A 19,581-nucleotide genomic window follows, 5' to 3' on the forward strand; every position below is an offset into this window, starting at 1 on the left:
GTCATGTCATTCATGGTGGGTTTGGAGCTTTCAACAGTTGGGGGAGAGATGGACCCCTGCAAAAGACACTAACAGGCACTAACATTTAGTGGAGGCGAACCTCACCGAGGTCAAGGTGAAGGATGGTGGGGTGATAAGCTAGCGCGTCGTGATAAGGATCCACTTTGATCGTTCACCTTGATTTTTTCTTTGCTGTGACGCTAGTCAGGGTCTTTTATGATGGGAATGAGGCGCTCGGCCTACTAAAACTTTCTTGCTTTCATCTAAACTTTTGCGCCAGATGTCGCATTAAAGATTTTCATTTTTTCAACCTTGCTACGTTCATTATTGTTCTTGCTTGATCAAAGACACATTCAACAATACTTGAAGTTCGTTTCTTGCAAAATAATATATACAAACCAGCACCAAAATGTCGGGTTTCGAGATCCCAGGCCTCGGTCAGGCTAAACCCAACGAGACTCTACCACCTCTCCCTCCCGCCGATGTTCTCGTTGCTGCTGCTAGTTTCCAAGATACTGAGATTCCCGACGCCGCTCCCAGCGAAACCAAGAATGAACCGGCCCCAGTCACTACAGAGTCCAAGCCCTCTGAGGGTCAGCCAGCACTAGCTGCGGACGCCGATGCCATGGCCATCGACCGACCCGAAAGCCCTCCTTCCCTTACAGGCGCTCTTGAGGCTGCTCTCGGTGGGTTAGCTCCTGTCCAGTCAGCGCAAACAGCACAGCCAGCTCCTGCTGCAAACACCGAGACAGTCCCTCTTCAAAATGATCAGGGCGACAACCCAGAATGGGAGGTTGATTCCTCTCCCTACGAATCATCTTCTGAATCAAGCAGCTCTGATTCCTCTGATGACGATTCCGATAACGAGGGATACGAGCTTTTGGGAGTCGAGGAGACGGCGCGTCTGCTCATGCAAGCTGATGGAGGAGCATCTGACGATGAGGGCAATCAAGGCGCAAAGGGCTCAACCGCTGCCCAGATCCGAACAAAGAACGAAATACCCGAAGAGGTCATTCCTACGCCCGATATTACAATTACACCCGAGATGAAAGTCGAAGAGCTAGGCGTCATCGAGCATATCGTGGAGAACATTATGCTAGTAAAGGCATTCACCCCTGGAGAGTACCAAGTTCTTGACTCAGGTTCCGTGCTCTGCACATCTGAGCGGGTCGTCATAGGTGCAATCGCAGAAACGATAGGAAAGGTCTTGCAGCCCATGTATACCGTGCGCTTCACTACAGACCAGGATATCAAGGATCTTGGCCTTGAGGTTGGCCAGAAAGTATTTTACCCCGTCGACCATGCCTCGTACGTCTTTACAGAGCCATTGAAGAACTTGAAGGGTTCAGATGCCAGTAACCTCCACGACGAGGAGGTTGGCGATGACGAGATGGAGTTTTCTGATGATGAGAAGGAAGCTGAGTACAAGAGAGCGCTCAAGCAGAAGAAGAAGGATAAGTGGAAGAAGGATCCATCCAAGGCAGGCAAGGAGCCTCATCCTTTGCGACAGGAATCGCGACCTGATGTTACTCTGAACTACGACGACGAAGACGACGGTCCTTATAAGCCCCTCGCGCGACCACCTGGCTATGGCAGCGGTCCTTCCACAACCGAGACCTACGAACCCCCGTCGGGCAGAAACTTCAACCAACGGGGAGGGCGTCGAGGAGACTCCAGAGGTCGTGGTGGACGAGGACGCGGTAACGGGCGCGGCGGACGAGGAGGCTTCAACCAGCCCAGGGACGGTTACTCGCTGCCTCCTCAAGGGGCTCATCAGCCTGTCCAACAAACAGCTCCCCCATCTGCGTGGCCCGGTGCTCAACCTCCAGCTCAAGGCGCGGCCCCAGCCCCAGCCATGCCCAACTTTGGCTTCCAGATGCCAGGTTGGCCTCAAGCCCCTCCTCAGGGCAATGCTGGTGCAGTTCCTCCCCCACCTCCTGGCTGGCCGAACGCGCAGGGTCAACAGGGTGCGAACGGAGGAGCCTTTGTGAATCCCGCTTTCTTCGCCGCGCTTATGTCTACTATGCAAGCACAACAACAGAACGGTCAATCACCCTGGGGGCAACAGCAGCCCCCCAACAACGGTAATGGCAATGGCCAAGGCCAGTAGAATTGGCCATGGAATAATTATTATCAATAAAGGGCAATGATGGCGCTAAAGGATTCGCTTTAATCGGTATAGACCAAGGGGCAAGTTATCAATAACACAGCATGAAACTGCTTTTGTTCACACCAATGAAATGTTTGGTTGTGTTCGGCAATATTCGTGTTACATGATGTGCGTGTATTCTCATATGCAACCCGTCGCTCATGATGCATGATTCCAGGCAAACTATTTCCTAAGCATAATTACAACTAAGCGTCTAGAGGTCGCTCCATTTGTCCTCAGTCTTTCCATCAAATCCATAAAAGCCGAGCTCGTAAACAAGACCAAGTGTCATGCGGGCATGCTGGAGCATGTGGTCGAAAGACAGGTACTTGATGCTGTCGTCGGTGCCGTGGATATGAGGGTCGGAGTACTCGAAAGCAGATTCAATGACGAAAGCTGATGGGTAGCCAGCCTTGGAAGCGGAGGCGTGATCGGAACAGGCATATCCACACTTGGTCTCAACCCAAGGAATGTCGCAGTACTGTGAATATGAGTTAGCGTAGTTAACCACCGATCGTGGGCTTACGAAATACGTACCTCCTCAACAACAGTCTTAATAAACGTGGTCAAACCGGAGTCAACAAAGTCGGTGATAACACCGACACTTTCGGGCTGGCCGGCATCGAGAGTCTTCTGGACATAGCCAGTCATGTCTTGCTGTAGCATAGCCTTGACATCGCGACCAGTCTCCTCGTATGACTTGAAGATGGCCTGGCTTCCGAGCAAGCCACCCTCCTCGGCCGAGTACCAGTGGAACTCGATTGTGTTGGGAGCCTTGCCCTTGACAACATCCTTGGAGTTCAAGAGGGCACGGAACACCTCCATGATGGTGACTGAGCCGCTACCATCATCGTCGGCACCAGGGGCGGCGAGAATGGAAGGAAGGAAAAGGTTGATGGAATCCTGGTGAGCGCCAATTACAACGGTGCTGTTGGATTGACCAGGAATGGTCGCGATAACAGAGTGTTGCTTCCATGTGTGAGGGAAGCTCTCAGCGAACACGGTATCTTCGGCGCCAGCGTCCTTGATGATCTGGTTGACCTTTTCAAGAACCCAGTCAGAGGACTGGAGGCCATAATCGGACTTGAAGTATCGGGTATGAAAGCTGGTCAACTTCTCGAGGTTGGCTTGCATGTTCTTCTTTTCGAGCTTCTTCGAGAGCTTTGCGACCTCGTCTTGCTTGACACACTTCTTAGGGAACGTGACGGTGCTTTCAGCGTTGATACCCTTGGAGCCAAGCGTAGTCGTCTCGGTAATGTCCATGAAGTTCTGGCCATTCTGAGGGTGTGTTAGCAACCTGTCCGTGCAGATCTTGTGTGGCATGTTTAGGACTTACACGGCGCATCTCCCACTTCTCCTCCTCGGTGATCCATTGTGTCTTGCCAGGAGCGGTCTCAATCAGAAACAGCTCGTCGGGCTGAAGAACAACATTGTCGACCTCTGCGATTTCGATGAAACGAGCCGATACGGCAGGCAGACAAGCTGCCAGAAGAGAAGCTTGAGAGAACTTCATTATAGCTGCAGAATGTATAGTTTAGTTCTGTATTGAATGCAGAAGATGATGATGTTGGAGAAAGGTTGGGCAATCGACGCGCGGAACTGCCTGGAGAGATAAGATCCGAGGCAGGTACAACAGCGCCATGACGATCACGTAAGGTACCTAACGTAGATGCTTGCCGTTTTGGGATGATGGCGGTCATGGATTGGTCTTGTGACTCTTCCCCGGAAGCTTGGATGTGGATACCCGGTTGCCATGAAGGGATGGAGGCCTGGCTTTGTTATCTACTACATATCTCTTACCGACTTGTTAATGCGCATAAAGGCCATCAATGGATAGATGTCAAGTCTTGAAGGTGGGTAATTAGGTATGTTGAGTAAAGAGCAACTATCAATACCCTCAAAGTGATTATTCCACAGTTCTTTACTCAAAGCAATGGTTGTGCAACTTCTATCAATTACATAGGCAGATCTCAGCTAGCGTTGGTCCTGAACACCATCATGAGACCTTCTGGGGTGGCTTCCAGCTTCCCCAGACTTTTTACCAAAGCACCGTTACTGTTACCGCTATACTCGTTTACATTTTATCTTATCGGTGACCGCCTAAACGGAACAGCTGTTGTACATGTGGTAATGGAAAGCGTAATCAGCTTTAGGTATCTGTAAGTGTAGAATCATGTGATTATGTAATCTTACGACTTATTATCCATGAGCCCTACCCTACAAAGGACAAACATTTTCGATCTACCAACCTGAAGTGCGTTACTCTAGAAGTCTTTCAAGAGGTAGACTCCTACATATGGCTTCTTTTCTTGCCTCATGATAAACTTGTGGGTGCATACAGTCGTGTATAGGTTAGACAAAAACGGACGAAACAACAAAGTGCTACCAATCTTGGGTCGATCCTGTGGGTGTTGTCCCAGCTCTCAAGATCTAAAGTCTTTGATCCTGCCATTCTCTTCATTTGTTAATGCGACCAAAGAACTTTTGCAAGTCTTTGATCACACATCACATTTCTTTATCTAAATCCTCAATCGTAGCGTGCACGGATTCGCTACTCTATTCTAACGAGCCTTACTTCTATCCCGGTTGTCCAAGACCTTTGTCACGAAACACATATAGATAAAAATAACAGTTATTCGTTGAATCGTATCTTCTTTCTGATTGGCGAGTGCTTTGTCTCTGGTTTACTTGGTAACAGTGCAATAAACGACCTTTGTCAGAAAAATCAGATCATGATAAAGAACGGTAATATTGTTCAAGATGAGGTTCACACCACCATTTTTCCAACTCCACGATGAGAAAATCTTTATAATCGACGACACATTCCTTCAGGTTCAGAAATATTCAAACATTCATCAAACAATCCATCACAACACTCAAAAGCCCAGCAAAGCAATCATTGAGAAACACCTCAAGCACATTTTTCAAACTACCTATTCACAACTACCATCAACATGCCTCGCAAGTCTACCACCCAGGCCGACCCTGCCCCCGATACCCCCGATACCCTCCTGCGGCAGACACGTGCCCGCTCAAAGCTCACCGATGCTTCTCCTCTGATGCAAGGTCTTGACCACCGGGGACGTCCCCAGGGTCCCCTCATCGAAAAGCCCAAGGCCAAGCCCAAGACCAAGGCCACCGACGAGGTCGCCCCCAAATCGAAAGGCAGTCTAAAGCCGGCCCTTAAGAAGGCCAACAACAAACTCAGGAGGAAGCAGAAGGTCGCTTTCCGAGCCCAAGTCAGTCATGTTTCTGACGACGAGTCTGAAAACAGTCCGGTTGAAGAAGACGACGACGCCGCACAGGATGCTGCAGACAATGATGACGACAACTCGAATGATGCACCTCCTGCTCAGAACAGTGATGATCAAGTTCCGGATGAAGAGGATTCTGAAATGTCAGATGCCCCTGATTCCCCTGGTTCAGACGATTCTGAACCGCCAAGCCCGGCTCAAAACCCTGAGGACGGCACCAATGATGATTCCCCCGAGTCTCCCACTTCGCCCCAGAACAACAACAACTCTGGGTTGCCCGATGCCCCCGATGCCCCTACTCCCACCCCTACAGCCAACCAAGGGGATGACGGCGGTAACGCTCCCGTTGAGCATGTCTCTGATCCCGAGGACTCTGATTTTTCAGACAACAGTCTTTCAGCTTCGGAGCCCGCTGCCCACGCCAAGGTCTTGACACCGATCAGCGTCCCATCCTCGGGTAATCTCAGCCCGTTGATTATGCCCCATCTCGACCCGTAAGTCAACAAATCCATATCTTTTACAGCATCCACTGACCCATTTAGTAAGTGAGATCCCTGGACTTTATGGCTCTGGTGTCAGAGCCCGTCCGCACTATGGCTGGTATGAGCAGTATCACCTTACCGGGCTCGACTGCGCAAAGGTGCACGGCTGTACACACAATCCTGGGAGAGTATGTCACAGCTGCCACGCCGATTGGCACAAGGCCTGGTCTGTGTACTTCAAGGCGCATGAGCTTCTAGATGAAGCAGTTGCAAACGCAGAACAATATTTGACGGATACAGGAGTTGATGTGCGCAAGGACTATTTGGGACACCTGTTGGAGGGGTCAGGCTGGGAGGTGCTGGCACTGGAACTGCAGCCCCCTGCTGGCAACAGTATTCGGCTTCATCCTACACGCATCGCCAAGCACAGGCTGGCTCTTGCTCAAGTGGCGACTGACATGGAGGAATAAGTTGTTTAACATGTTTTTGACGATTGGTGGAGTTTGGCGTTATGTTTTCTTTGATAGAATTGTTAGAACCGCATTGGAGTGAATTGTTATAAAGTACTGTCCGACTTACATGTCGTTTCTTTAAAAAAATGCGCTGTTGGTTTACTTTCTTTTTCGTAATCTCGTGAACTGAGCTTCGAGAGGCTTCTCATAGTCCCATATCTTCGTCACTCTGCTCATCCTCCTCTTGGCCACCGCCTTCCTCCTCCTCTTCTCTTCTTGTTGTTTCTGTGCTTGCGCCGAGCTTCCTCACACCTTCGACCACACCAATAACGAATCCTCTGCTTTCTGCAAGCTCCATAGCTCCCACTCCTCGCAAACTCATGACACCGTCGACTCCGCCCTCGAGCTGGGCTGTACTGGATCGCATCTTGGCGGCTCTGACCTCTTGCAAGTCTCGGAGCAGTGATCGCACTTCTGACGAGGATGAAATGTCATCAGAGGCGTGTGCAAGAAGCATCTCGGCAACTTCGAACCAGTGGTACGGCAGAGCTCCTGTAGGCGCATCTGATGTGCAAGATGGGAGAAACGGCGGAGAAAGAACAGTCTCGTCGTCCATGAAGGGATTCCGTGCATTGCCTCGACTATCGGCTCGGGCTGGTGGTGGAGGCGGTGGTGCCCAGCCTTTTCGATCGACCATTGTTTCTTGGTGGACAATATCGCGTAACGAGTCGGGGTGAAGCCATGGAGGAGGAACAATATTCGCACGTCGTTGTTTCTTTAAAAGGATTGCGAGCCATAGCGGTAGGTTACTTCGGTGCGGTGGTCGAAGGGCTGGTGTTGTGCCCTGTGTAACAGGTCAGCGTCGAGCTTTGGACGCGACAAGGGACGCGCTCACCGTTAGAAGCTCAATACTCTCAAGTCGTTGACGAGGGACTACAGTAACAAGTTCCATTTCACATAGAAACGCGACCTCGGAGGGGGTCAGCCCCGAGGGTAGTGGTAAAGCCATATTTTTGCAGCCTGGAACTCGGTTCTAAACTTGTAGGATATAAATTGAAGGTTTCAATGGAGTGCCCCTCCTCGCTAGATAGAGCTATCACAATAGCATGGATTGGATGTCATGGAGTGCCAACCCCACCACCACCAGGAAGCTCTTTCCCTATTACCTACCATGTATCTAGACGTGTTGCATAAAAACCAGTACTGATTTAGCGGTTTTCAACAATATTAGATCCATTCATTCTTAGGTATGTATATATGGCCTAAGAATAGACTAAGAATTTCATCTGGATTGCTTCAAGTCCCTATTCTTTGTAATGATATAGAGGCAAGAGGCCCGGGAGAACAAATGTAGCTGCCCTATAGGCAGCCCACCTAACCTGCCCGGCTTCCATTGTTGGAGTCTCAAACTTCATAGCTTGCCAGGGGAGGCTCACTTTTCTGTTACCTACTACTCTACTAAGTTCAGGGTAGTTTATGGCCCACTAACGTGGGGGATCATCCCGCATTGAAGGGCGTGATCATCATATAAACCATGAGGTTAAGTTATCATCTCTTCCCTACTATGCAATTTTGGTTACTGCAGTACATAAAGGATTTTTTAGTCGTTCAAGTATAGTGACATTCCACAATGGCAACCCAGGAAAACCTCCCTTCTGTCACTTCCCCATCTCTCATCCTCACCAACCCCACCACCTCGGAGAGAGAGCGTGTATGGAAAAGCACTCATCTTCAATGGGGTGCAGCCCTGAAATTGGAGGACTATATCGCCCGAGAATACAACAATATCAATGCACCTCTTGGTCGGAATGGTGGTGTGACGAGCTGGATTCTGACTGATGGGAATCTGAAGCCTGACGAAAGGCCCATTCTCTCATGCTGCGAGACTTACAAAAAGAGAGCTCTTGTATCTGATACAGATGACAACGGAAAAGTGAGAGATGGAACTGCGCACGGTGTTGCTAGTGTCTTCACGAGCCCCGAGTATCGAAAGAGGGGATATGGCAAGAAGATGATGTCTCTCCTCGCGGATGAATTTCGAAGCAGACAAGAGAAGAATAAAGGAGACGCCGACTTCTCTGTCCTATGGTCTGACGTTGGCCCAGACTTCTACGGAGGTATTGGATGGAAGGCTTTTAGGAGCACACATCTCGAGTTCCCTGTCAAGGACACGCTGCCCCCAGCCGATCCCGCTGTAAAGCCTCTCACTTTGGACGATATCCTGGAGCTTACGGCCCGGGACGAGGAGATCATCCGAAACAAAGTCGCATCATCAACCTCTGCTGCCAGTGCCGCTATTATCCCTGATAAAGAAACCATTGGGTGGCATATGAGCCGCGTGGACTTTATGTGCAACCGCATATTCTCTCGCACGCCTACCATTCGAGGTGTTCTGTATACCCCACCTGGGGCCCCCAACTCGAGAATCTGGGCAAGCTGGACTTGCAGCTTCTATGGTGGGGTTGATGAGCCTTCGAAGAACATTGTCCGTATTCTTCGTCTTACAATTGAAGATGAGAGCATTTCAGACGAGGCTCTTGCCAAAGGTATTGAGGCCATCTCCGGTTTTGCCCAGAAAGAGGCCAAGGAGTGGTTGTGCTCCAAAGTAGAGCTCTGGAACCCTGAGGAGCGTATCAAGCGAGTCACAGAAAGCATCCAGTCATTGGGTGTTAAATTCGTCGTCAAAGACTACGAGCACCTTGCAAGCTTGAACTGGTTCGGAAAGGACCATAACCAAGAGGTCGACTGGATTGCAAACGAGCGTTTTGGTTGGTGCTAGGGGACCAGCCAACGATCGACAAATATTGGTGATCCAACACCCTTCAAGAACTTGACTGAGATCAAGGAGATTTCTATAAATACAATCTCTATGATCTATATTCTTTTCTAGTTGTTACAAATTCCGTGACCGGCCCCTTTCCCTTTTCATGATATAATCACATTCACATCAAGCCGTAAACAATCACACTGGTGTATCATAAGCATACCAGTCCAACGCCTTCCCGCTCCCTGACTTAGAAAATCCATTCAAATCCTTTAGTAGCTTCGTCCGAACATGGTCCACTTGTCGGCCTTGCCCTCACACTCAGGGTTGAGACACTTGGTCTCGCCTGCGGCAATACCCTCGGGCTGCTCGAAAGGAACACACAGACTCTTCATTCCCATGGTGGGAAGCTTCTCGTTGTCGGGGACATTAGGCTGCTCCTCGCGAGTAGTGAGCTCCTTGATGCGGTCTTCACACTTGGGCGCACCGCAGAAGGGAATGAGAACAACGTTCTTGTTGTCCAGAGCGGGAAGAACATCTTCCCACTTGGTAATTTGAAGGCGGTGCTCGCGGAACGACTTCTCGGCCTTGTTGTACATATCGCTCTGGATAGTCTCGAGGAGCTCGGGGACCTTGGTGGCGACATCGGCGATGGCAATTTCTCCCTTTTCACCAGTGTCTCGTCGGGCGGTGCTGATAACACCCTTGGCAGCGTCCTTGGGGCCGAATTCGACACGCAGAGGAACACCCTTCAGCTCCCAGTCGTTGAACTTCCAGGCAGGAGTGTAGCCCTCACGCCAATCAGCTGTGACACGAACACCAGCCTTCTTAAGGTTGGCTCGGATTTCTTCCACCTGATCCTCGTGCTTCTTCTTCTCCTCAGGGGTGGTCTTCTTGTTGATGCCGACAGGGACAATGACGACCTGGGTCTTGGCAACACGGGGAGGAAGGACCAATCCCTTGTCGTCACCGTGAATCATGACCATGACACCAATGACTCGAGTCGAAAGACCCCAGGAGTTTTGCCAGACGTGGATGTGAGAGCCCTGCTTCTGGGGATCCTCAACGGTGATGTCAAACATCTTGCTGAAGTTCTGGCCCAGGGCGTGAGAGGTAGCACCCTGGATACCACGACCGTTGGAGGGAATGTAACCTTCAACAGTGGTAGTGTAGTAACCGCCAGCAAACTTCTCGTTCTCAGTCTTGCGACCTCGGACCACAGGGACAGCAAGGAGCTTCTCGTAGACACCAGCGTAGAGCTCAAGGATCTCCAACACTTCAGCACCAGCAAGTTCCTCAGTCAAGTGAGCAGTGTGACCCTCTTGCCAGAGGAACTCTCGAGTTCGGAGGAAAGGAGTTGTCTGCTTAGCCTCCCATCGGACGACTGAGTTCCACTGGTTCAGGCGGAGGGGGAGATCTCGGTGGCTGCGAATCCACTTGGAGTAGTAGGGGTACATGACCGCCTCGGAGGTGGGACGGACAGCAACAGGAACTTCGAGGTCCTTGTCACCACTATACGGTATGAGTTAGTTGGAGCTTCAATGGATGGGTATGCAATGTAGGAATGCTTACGCCTTAGTGACCCAAGCAAGCTCGGGGGCAAAACCTTCAACGTGGTCCTTCTCCTTCTCGAGAGACTTGGAAGACAGGAACATAGGGAAGTTGGTCTCGTCAACACCCATCTCCTCAATGTGACCCTGGAACCACTTTCGGATCTCATTCCAAATGTGCATGGAAAGAGGGCGGAGAACAAAGAAACCAGAGATCTCGGTGTAGTATTCAACCATCTCGGCCTTGAGGACGACCTCCTGGTACCATTGTGGGAAGTTGTCGGCCTTGGAAACAGTGATACCAATGATATCGTCCGCCTTCTTTCCACCGACGACGGGAAGGTTGGTCTGCTTAGCAGCCTTGGCAGCCTTATCGGCAGCATGGCGAGCTTGCTTCTCGGCCTTCTTCAAGGCGCTCTTGGACTGTTCGGCGGCGCCCTCCATTTTGGTATAAGTGTTGAACGTTGGCCGGAAGGTGTTGAAAATGAATTGATTGAAGGGTACAGAAGCTAAAAGACAACCGAACAGTGGCTTACGCGCCTTTAAAGAATACGAGAAGCAGAAGAGCTACGTTATCCTCGAGGAATGGAAGAAGGAGAAGTTTCGGGGTGTGAGTCGAAGTAAACGTCGGTCGTGACTTGTGCCCCGCAGTCAAGGGAGAGTCAAAAGGGAAGGAGGGGCACGGCACCGCTAGAAACCTAGCCCAAAATTCAGGCCCAATGCCCTATATCAGCCAATGGTAACGGCAACTGCTCAGCTGCAAGGTAGGCCGATAACGCGGCAGGGGGTGATTTTGGGGTCTAGGGGTCCGTGCTCCTTCTGTCAAATGCCCTGACCTCCAGCGACGGGTGGCCATCCGGCCTGTAACGCACAGCGCAATTGCTAAGGAACAAGGAGCGGTAGCGCACCTTTTACTCGGCGCCGGAACAACGACTGCCTCCGACAAAAAAGTCCAGTCGAGGGGCATAACGGAGCTTCACAGCTTCTACGGTAGCCTGCTGGTAGAATTTCCTGACTCCATCTCTACGACCTCGTTGACGCCACTACATTCCCACGTCGACGATAACCATAGCTGCAGTTATGGCTTCCATGTTCGAGCAGCCCAGAAACGGCACCCTTTTCCTGGGTGGCCAAAAGATCTCCGGATCTGATATTAGAGACCAGAACGGTATGTCTGTCTTGTCCCGCCCGCCTTTTGCTATATGTTAGGGGGGAAGTGGGGGAGGGAGTCTTTGAGGATACTTGATATTGGTATTTCACGTAACGATTATACATGCTAACAAGTTCTCAGTGCTTGCTACACAGGCCATTGCCAATGTTGTTAAGAGTTCTTTCGGCCCCAGCGGCCTCGACAAGATGATGGTGGACGATATCGGTGTATGCAATCTATCCTTCGTCTCGCGCTCGACCGTATCTCACATTTCAATTTAGGATGTTACTGTCACAAACGACGGTGCTACAATTCTCAGCCTTCTCGACGTCGAGCACCCTGCCGGAAAGATTCTCGTTGACCTTGCGCAACAACAAGACAAGGAGGTTGGTGACGGTACTACCTCTGTCGTTCTGATCGCCGCCGAACTGCTACGCCGCGGAAACGAGCTCATGAGGAACCGGATACACCCTACCACTATCATTACCGGATACCGACTTGCCCTACGAGAGGCTATCAAGTACCTGAACGAGAATGTTAGCATCAAGGTTGAGGATCTTGGCCGCGAATCCCTCATCAACATTGCCAAGACATCCATGTCCAGCAAAATTATTGGAGCCGACTCAGAGTTCTTCTCCAACATGGTCGTCGATGCTATGCAGGCTGTCAAGTCCACCAACAACCGAAACGAGACCAAGTACCCCGTCAAGGCTGTCAACATTCTCAAGGCCCATGGCAAGAGCACTCTCGAATCCGTTCTCGTTAAGGGTTACGCCTTGAACTGCACTGTCGCCTCGCAGGCTATGCCCACACGAATTCAGGATGCCAAGATTGCCGTCTTGGACATGAACTTGCAAAAGGAGCGTATGAAGCTTGGTGTTCAGATTACTGTTGACGACCCTCAACAACTTGAACAGATCCGAGCTCGCGAGGCAGGCATGGTTCTTGACCGAGTGGAGATGATCCTCAAGGCTGGTGCCAACGTTATCCTCACAACAAAGGGCATTGACGACTTGGTTCTTAAGACTTTCGTCGAGAAGGGTGCTATGGGTGTTCGAAGATGTAAGAAGGAGGATCTTCGACGAATTGCACGAGCTACCGGTGCCACCATGCTCAGCACACTCTCTGACCTTAACGGTGATGAGAAGTTCGAACCCTCATACCTTGGATACGCCGAGGAGGTTGTCCAAGAGCGCATCTCCGACGATGAGTGCATCCTTGTCAAGGGTACCAAGGCTTACTCTTCCGCATCTTGCATTCTCCGTGGCCCCAACGACTTCACACTCGACGAGATGGAGCGATCCGTTCATGACTCACTGTGCGCTGTGAAGCGTACTCTTGAGAGTGGCAGCATCGTTCCCGGTGGTGGTGCCGTCGAGACAGCTCTTCACATCTACCTCGAGGAGTTTGCCGGCACCGTTGGCTCCCGAGAGCAGCTCGCCATTGGCGAGTTTGCGCAGTCCCTTCTTGTCATTCCCAAGACCCTGGCTGTCAACGCCGCCAAGGACGCTGCAGAGCTCGTCGCCCAGCTTCGATCAAGGCACGCCCTGTCACAGCGTATTCAGGAGGGTGACGGCAGTGAGGATGAGAAGACCATTGCACGAAAGAAGGGTTACAAGAACTACGGCCTGGATCTCGCCAAGGGCAAGGTCGTCGACGAGATCAAGATCGGTGTCCTAGAGCCTAGCATGAGCAAGGTCCGACAGCTGAAGAGTGCCGTCGAGGCCTGCATCAGCATCATGCGTATTGATACCCTTATCAAGTTGGATCCTGAGCAAAGGGAGGACGACGGACACGGTCACTAAGACGACTAATGAGCTCGGACCGAACCAGTTATAGAATCAAAAGCTTGTTGTGTCCGTTCACGACTGAATGTATTTTTTGAGGATTGTGTGGTGATGGTATCAAGTCAATGATATTGAGGTGTATAGAAAAGTATCACTGTGGCATACCTAATTGGATGTGTCGAGATATCCCAAGTAAATACTGTAGAATAAACAGTTACAATACCTAGTCACCAACGTCTTATAACCGCCATAATGAATGCGGAATACATGTCATCCCAGGAGCTCACAGCCATATTCGTCAACCACTATAATGCCACGCAGCACGCTGACTATAAAGCTTAGCAGGATCAAATTCTGTTTTCTTTCAGATGATTTCAAGACTTCACAATAGTTCGTGAGATCCGATGTCGGATGTTTGCGTCTTCATGGTTCACAGAAAATCCATCCCTTGATTTGAACGAAATGAAATTCAATTAGTACATCGTCTCGCACGCGAGCACGCATCTTGCACTCTCCTGCTCTCTCCTTCAACCCTAGCTTTGAGCCTGTCGACTGAAATTTTTCCTAGGACGTTTTATTTTTATACAAATGGACAAAGAAGGCCACGTCTAAGAAAACAGCAAACTTGAACCCACCCAGGAACCTCGGTGTGGGCATGCGTATGTGTTGTGGTCCTCGGTCCGCCCACCAGTCTAATGCACTCCCCTCTCCTTGATCGTTTCTCCGTTACAAAAGATTTACTCTTACATCGTTCGCTTAACCGATGATAAGCTTGCCCTCCTCAGGGAAGTCGTACTCGGGGATCTCGAGGTTGAGAGGGGCGGGTCCCTTTCTTATTCGGCCGGAGATATCGTAGTGAGAACCGTGGCAAGGGCAGAACCAACCGCCGTAGTCACCAGCCTCACCAATGGGGACACAACCCAAGTGGGTACAGACACCTGGGGGACTGTTAGTATATAGATATCGGAATGTTGTTCATCGCTGTTGTATTCACGTACCCAACATGACAAGCCACTCAGGCTGTCGGGCACGGGCGCTGTCCTCCTCGGGATCTCGGAGAGAGGAGATGTTGACCTTGTTGGCCTGGTCGATCTCGTCCTGGGTTCGGTGTCGGATGAAGACGGGCTTGCCTCGCCACTTGATGATAACCTGAGAAACCGTTCAGCAATGTCGTCCGTATGTCCTAGACCATATTCCAACTCACGTTCTTGCCCTCGGGGATAGAGGCAAGGTCAACCTCGACCTTGGCCATGGCCAGAACGTCGGCAGAAGCAGACATGTTGACCAGGAACTCTGTCATCCATCATCAGTAACCATCAATTGACCAGGCCCGATGTCATGCCGGCAAGATGCAACACCAATTGCAGCCCAATGGCAAGACACCGAGTCTTGAACCGGATTTCAACCCACCCTGAACTGTGCTCTTGGCACCAGCAGCACTGACGGCACCGAGGGCGCCAACCATAAAGTACGAGTAGAGCTTGTTCTTGCCCTCGCTACCGGTAGAGACGTATTTTCCAAAGTCGGGGATCTGGGAGCCCTTGGACTCTCCTTGGAACTTGAAGGGGCTGGAGTATCCGGAGGCGGACGCGCTGTCGGGACGGATAGCGGTGGTGCTGAGGGCGCGGACGGCGGGAGCGACGGGCTTAGCAGCCGCGCGCAGGCAGAGGCGAGAAGCGGTCGCGAGGGTCGCCATCGTGAGGGATCGTGGGGTGTGGCGTTGCGAGGTGAGGGCGTCGAAGGCAAGGTTGAGGTCTTTTCCTTGGTAGTAATCGGCTGATGATGCTTTGCCGAAAGTTTTGGCTATAAATTATGGCCTCAGGCTGCCAGATCGATTGAGCTCGGAAATTGAAGACTTATTATTGGCCCGGTCACTTTCGGGTGGGGTTTCCGATCTATCCCGGGCATATGGATTCCTTTCTCGCCTTGACAACTTTCAGGGTTGATAGTGAGATACCTAGGCATAATACCAAGCGCTATAGCGAAATGTTATTTTAAATTGGACGTCTCAGTCAGTAAACGGTTTTCTCTTTGCTTTATAAAGACATCATCTTCGATATGTAAAAGTCAATTGTCGTCTCTTCGTTATCTCTATGACTTCATGGTTCCTGACCAATCATCTTTAACCCGTTCGTCCTTCATCTAGCTTAGCAATGGATACATGGAAAACAACCCAGCAAGTAGATCATGGTAACATCAAATATTGATTTATGAGAATCAATAAATTAATGCATCCGTCTCAACTCCTCAATCAGATTCCGCATGTCTTCAACGGTCGGTCCAAGTCCGTCACAGACCAGCTCCTGTTGCTCTTCGTCCATATCCAAGAACCTCTCGATCATCTCTCCGTCTATAAAGCGATAAGGACCTTCGCTCTCTCTGTTATCATTGCGGAAAGAACGCCATAGCTTAAATTCGACGTTACCCAAAGCAAGAACACACTCTTCCATCCTAGACTGAAACGTCATCAACAGGTCCTGATACTGGGGCGCAACGTCGCCATAAAGGTACAATGAGCCTTCAGCCTAGAAGATGTTAGCTTAGGTTTCGTACCTGCAGGAGTGAAAAGACTACTTACCGATGCGAGGAAGGCTCTCGGATGCACGATGTTGTTCTCCGCTGCTGGAACATTGAGCTTTCGAATGCGATTGATTTGTTCCCCGATGCCCATCTCGCTTGTGATTTCCAATCGTCTGCGGTCTTGTTCTGTTGGGGCATCCACATTTCGTTGAAGAACGACAAGATTGCCCCGAGAATCCGCTTCGAGCCACCTTTCTCCTTCAATGTGACAGACCGCAGTGGTCCAGAGGGACTCAAAGTGTCGTGCTCGTTCCTGCAATTGTGCTTTGTTGCCGTCCTGTGCCGGAATGAACTCGACCAAAGACAGTGACTGCATCAGGTCGCCTACACCAATCATGTTGCCCGATACATCGATATCAATGGGGATAGCAGCTGGTCGATAAGCAGCAAGCTTTTGTAGTGAACCGGAGCTGCTTGTCTCCTGTGAAAAGCTGTACACCACGACTGTCTTGGACAGTCCAGCCACAATATTATCTTCGATCATTCCCAAGCAGCGGCAAGGGCCCTTGAGATTATGGGACACGATCTGGTACACTTGACGGTTCGCATCAACACCAAGGACCAGAATACGACCAAGAGTGCCATTTGGATCCTCCACTCCGCCATCACTGATAAAACTTGTGCCAACGATGAATCTCTCGGTTGGGTTTCCACCAACGTCAGGCAGCTCGGCTCGGATAACACACTCCACGAGTTCCAAAGAACTTGAACCATTCAATGCGAATGGTGATCCAAGTTCTTTGAAGACTATCTCGTCAACAAGTCTAAATGAACTTGTAACAACTTCCTCATTATTGACTAGTTCTCTCTTGATAGAGCCCAGACCAAAGGCTTTCAGCCCTGGAGAGTATGCCACTCGCCTGACAGTCTCATTAACAGGGAGGGCCTTCACATGAGTTAGACGCTCCCGATCAACATGACAAATGCGGATATGTTGGTCCGTCGACAGAACGACAGAGTCGGGGAACGCATGAGAACTGAAGGGGGCAACAAATGTGGCATCGTCAGCAGTTGTGGCCGAGAATATAATACGCCCCTCAGAACTATAGATGAGACTTGCATGCTCAGTGGTCACAAAGACGTTTGAAGTGCCATCCTCTTGGGGAAGTATGTGAAGGCGAGCCGGGTTGCTGCCCAAAGTCACACTCTTGCGGCCAGAGACTGAGAAACCTTTGGTAGACACATTGAAGGTGACGACGTTGCCGTCTTCCATTGCAACTAGAAGCGTTGGTCCCGATATATTAGGGGGGTGCAATTGAACAAGCGCAACATCTCGCGGGACTGTGGCGCTATCTTCGGTCTGCCTCATGGACTCTCCATGCAGCGGCTTTAGCGAAGCCATGTCGATTAGTGATATTTGACCTGAAGACCACCAGCCGGCCACTCCAAGGTCTGGAGGGTCTCGGGCAGCATGAATGCATGATATCTGATCAGGTTGCGAAGTAGAATCGTTGTTGATTTGTTGTGCATTGACAGCCAAATTCTGTAGTAGGTTCAACGAAACGAGAGAAGTTCCGTCAACTGATAGCAAAGCCCATTTGCTGTTTGCCGATGCCCTTGTAATCGTTTTACCATCTGGAACGTCCCACTTGCTGATTGTTGTACCACCCTCAGGGTCGAGCAAGACAACTGACTTGGGTGTGATCTGAAGTAATTGTCCGCTAGGAAGGTTTGATGCCAGTAGCGTCTCACTGTCCAATGACATACCTTGAAAGGAGTAAATCTCTTCAATGCCGCCTTCGAGGTCAAAGCTGAGAATTCTTGTCTCGGTGATGGACGACACAACCAAAGTGTCAACCATTTTGGAGCCGTAAGAGTGGAGAGTGAACAGCCCCCTAGTTCCCTCCAACTCATCAAGAACACCTCTGTCTTCAAGGCCGACACCACTTCGAATACTCCGCAGAGTACCGTCGCGGTACGCACCACATCCCGCCACAATTCTTGACTGCCCAGACGAGAAGACATTACCAGACTGGGTATCGCCTTCCCGATTACCCATGTCCATGATGGAAAAGTCCAGGATCGGGGCGTTGTTTGAGAAGGACTGCACCAGCATAACTGCTTTGGTGTCGATATTGATTTGGTAAAGCTGGGAATCGCCATGATGAGAAGCAACAAAAAGATTCCCATCGCCAAGGTAAACCAGGCTAGACGCTCTCGAAGTAATGGCAGGCGACTTATCGAATTCAAATGGCTCAAGTGTCATACCGGTCACGACAACGCCGGTTGGTTCTAAATTCGTCCGAATAGTCAAAAGATCGAGACGTCCATAGTCGTCGGCCAATAGATAACGAGTGCTGTCGTATTCTGCCCAAGCTACAAATATTCTGGGGTCCTTCAAGCCTGCAGACACACTCCTGTGCGTTTGGCCATCGTAATAGGTTAGGAGAGTCTCTCCGACAACGACAAGACCACCCAAGTGTGGTTTGGCTCCCTGATTATTTCGTACATGGTAACGTTTCTCTTCATCCAAGGGGACAGGAATAAGCATAGAGGCGTATGGGTCGGGAATCTCGATGTCAAGTTCCCTATCCTTATGTGGATCGAACTTGGATACTGTGTTTCCCTTGTCGTCATGAGTTAACCTATATATGACCAGCCGAGTTTCTTCTTGGTCCATTTGTGTCTTGTATAGGAAGGCGATGGTCGGATGGTTAGTGTAGCTGTAGGTAAACGTGCTTGCTTTCATGAACAACTCGGTGAGTCTGACCTGGTCAAGTACTTCCAGTTTGTTAGTAGAACCCTTGCGTGTAGGGAGTTTAAAGACATTCAGCACTCCTTCCCAAAGATGCATCGCTAAGAACCGTCCAGTCGGATCTACTAGACATTTGTTTTGGCTTTGCGACTGGCGCATGTATGGCTCTGATAAATCCTCAATTACTCGCTCGATGGTTTCCAATTGCTTCGTTGCGTCGTTCCAGATCAGATTAAAATATTGGAGCCTGTCGGTTCCGATGAATAATAGGTCGGTCTCGGATCCTTTGGGTCGTAAACGCTGTAGCATCGATATTGTGCCATGGATGAGCTTCGTCTGCTGGCATAACAGCCCTTCTTCTGTGAGACGCCATATCTCGAGTCGGTTCGCTTTGCTGTGAAACCTCAATCAGCGCTTGCTCAAGGCGTCATCGAAGGTGTTGGAGCTCTTACGCTACAATCAAATCATCAATCTCGGGATCAATGACATTAGCTCTGAGCGCATGGCGAATGCTCGTGGCGCGATGGATAGGCGCAACGTATGCCATGGCTTTCGAATTGTCAACGGGCGATGAAGTTTAAGGAGGAGAGAGATCAACGTTTGTTGTGGTTTAATCTTCGTCAAAGAGCTATCACAAAAGCTCTAGGTATGGAGGGTGCGGGTGGATGCGTCACTAGGCCCCGGAGTTAGGACGGGTTACAGCGGACGTAGTGGGGGT

At 50.4% G+C, this 19,581-nt stretch overlaps 9 protein-coding genes across 9 annotated transcripts; 4 read left to right on the forward strand and 5 right to left on the reverse strand.

The window, feature by feature from the left end:
* Positions 1-409: 409 nt before the first annotated feature.
* Positions 410-2,110, forward strand: FPSE_07249 (uncharacterized protein; the record flags this gene model as incomplete). The annotated part of the gene is made up of 1 exon (XM_009260367.1): positions 410-2,110. The coding sequence occupies one exon, from the start codon at positions 410-412 to the stop codon at positions 2,108-2,110; it is 1,701 nt and encodes a 566-aa protein (XP_009258642.1).
* A 253-nt stretch (positions 2,111-2,363) lies between these two features.
* On the reverse strand, positions 2,364-3,662 carry FPSE_07248 (uncharacterized protein; the record flags this gene model as incomplete). Its single annotated transcript, XM_009260366.1, has 3 exons — positions 2,364-2,630; positions 2,687-3,427; positions 3,486-3,662. 3 exons carry the CDS (start codon positions 3,660-3,662, stop codon positions 2,364-2,366), a joined length of 1,185 nt encoding a protein of 394 aa, XP_009258641.1.
* A 1,441-nt stretch (positions 3,663-5,103) lies between these two features.
* Positions 5,104-6,355, forward strand: FPSE_07247 (uncharacterized protein; the record flags this gene model as incomplete). The annotated part of the gene is made up of 2 exons (XM_009260365.1): positions 5,104-5,897; positions 5,950-6,355. 2 exons carry the CDS (start codon positions 5,104-5,106, stop codon positions 6,353-6,355), a joined length of 1,200 nt encoding a protein of 399 aa, XP_009258640.1.
* Positions 6,356-6,542: 187 nt separating this feature from the next.
* On the reverse strand, positions 6,543-7,346 carry FPSE_07246 (uncharacterized protein; the record flags this gene model as incomplete). The annotated part of the gene is made up of 2 exons (XM_009260364.1): positions 6,543-7,181; positions 7,233-7,346. 2 exons carry the CDS (start codon positions 7,344-7,346, stop codon positions 6,543-6,545), a joined length of 753 nt encoding a protein of 250 aa, XP_009258639.1.
* Positions 7,347-7,967: 621 nt separating this feature from the next.
* FPSE_07245 (uncharacterized protein) lies at positions 7,968-9,116 on the forward strand (the record flags this gene model as incomplete). The annotated part of the gene is made up of 1 exon (XM_009260363.1): positions 7,968-9,116. The coding sequence occupies one exon, from the start codon at positions 7,968-7,970 to the stop codon at positions 9,114-9,116; it is 1,149 nt and encodes a 382-aa protein (XP_009258638.1).
* Positions 9,117-9,373: 257 nt separating this feature from the next.
* FPSE_07244 (uncharacterized protein) lies at positions 9,374-11,095 on the reverse strand (the record flags this gene model as incomplete). Its single annotated transcript, XM_009260362.1, has 2 exons — positions 9,374-10,613; positions 10,674-11,095. 2 exons carry the CDS (start codon positions 11,093-11,095, stop codon positions 9,374-9,376), a joined length of 1,662 nt encoding a protein of 553 aa, XP_009258637.1.
* A 636-nt stretch (positions 11,096-11,731) lies between these two features.
* FPSE_07243 (uncharacterized protein) lies at positions 11,732-13,606 on the forward strand (the record flags this gene model as incomplete). The annotated part of the gene is made up of 3 exons (XM_009260361.1): positions 11,732-11,819; positions 11,943-12,028; positions 12,083-13,606. 3 exons carry the CDS (start codon positions 11,732-11,734, stop codon positions 13,604-13,606), a joined length of 1,698 nt encoding a protein of 565 aa, XP_009258636.1.
* A 738-nt stretch (positions 13,607-14,344) lies between these two features.
* Positions 14,345-15,284, reverse strand: FPSE_07242 (uncharacterized protein; the record flags this gene model as incomplete). The annotated part of the gene is made up of 4 exons (XM_009260360.1): positions 14,345-14,526; positions 14,587-14,737; positions 14,793-14,881; positions 14,999-15,284. The coding sequence occupies 4 exons, from the start codon at positions 15,282-15,284 to the stop codon at positions 14,345-14,347; spliced, it is 708 nt and encodes a 235-aa protein (XP_009258635.1).
* A 529-nt stretch (positions 15,285-15,813) lies between these two features.
* Positions 15,814-19,410, reverse strand: FPSE_07241 (uncharacterized protein; the record flags this gene model as incomplete). The annotated part of the gene is made up of 3 exons (XM_009260359.1): positions 15,814-16,113; positions 16,167-19,257; positions 19,316-19,410. The coding sequence occupies 3 exons, from the start codon at positions 19,408-19,410 to the stop codon at positions 15,814-15,816; spliced, it is 3,486 nt and encodes a 1,161-aa protein (XP_009258634.1).
* Positions 19,411-19,581: the final 171 nt, after the last annotated feature.

The sequence above is a fragment of the Fusarium pseudograminearum genome, chromosome 3 (genome assembly GCF_000303195.2).
Source record: "Fusarium pseudograminearum CS3096 chromosome 3, whole genome shotgun sequence".
Lineage (NCBI taxonomy): Eukaryota > Fungi > Ascomycota > Sordariomycetes > Hypocreales > Nectriaceae > Fusarium > Fusarium pseudograminearum.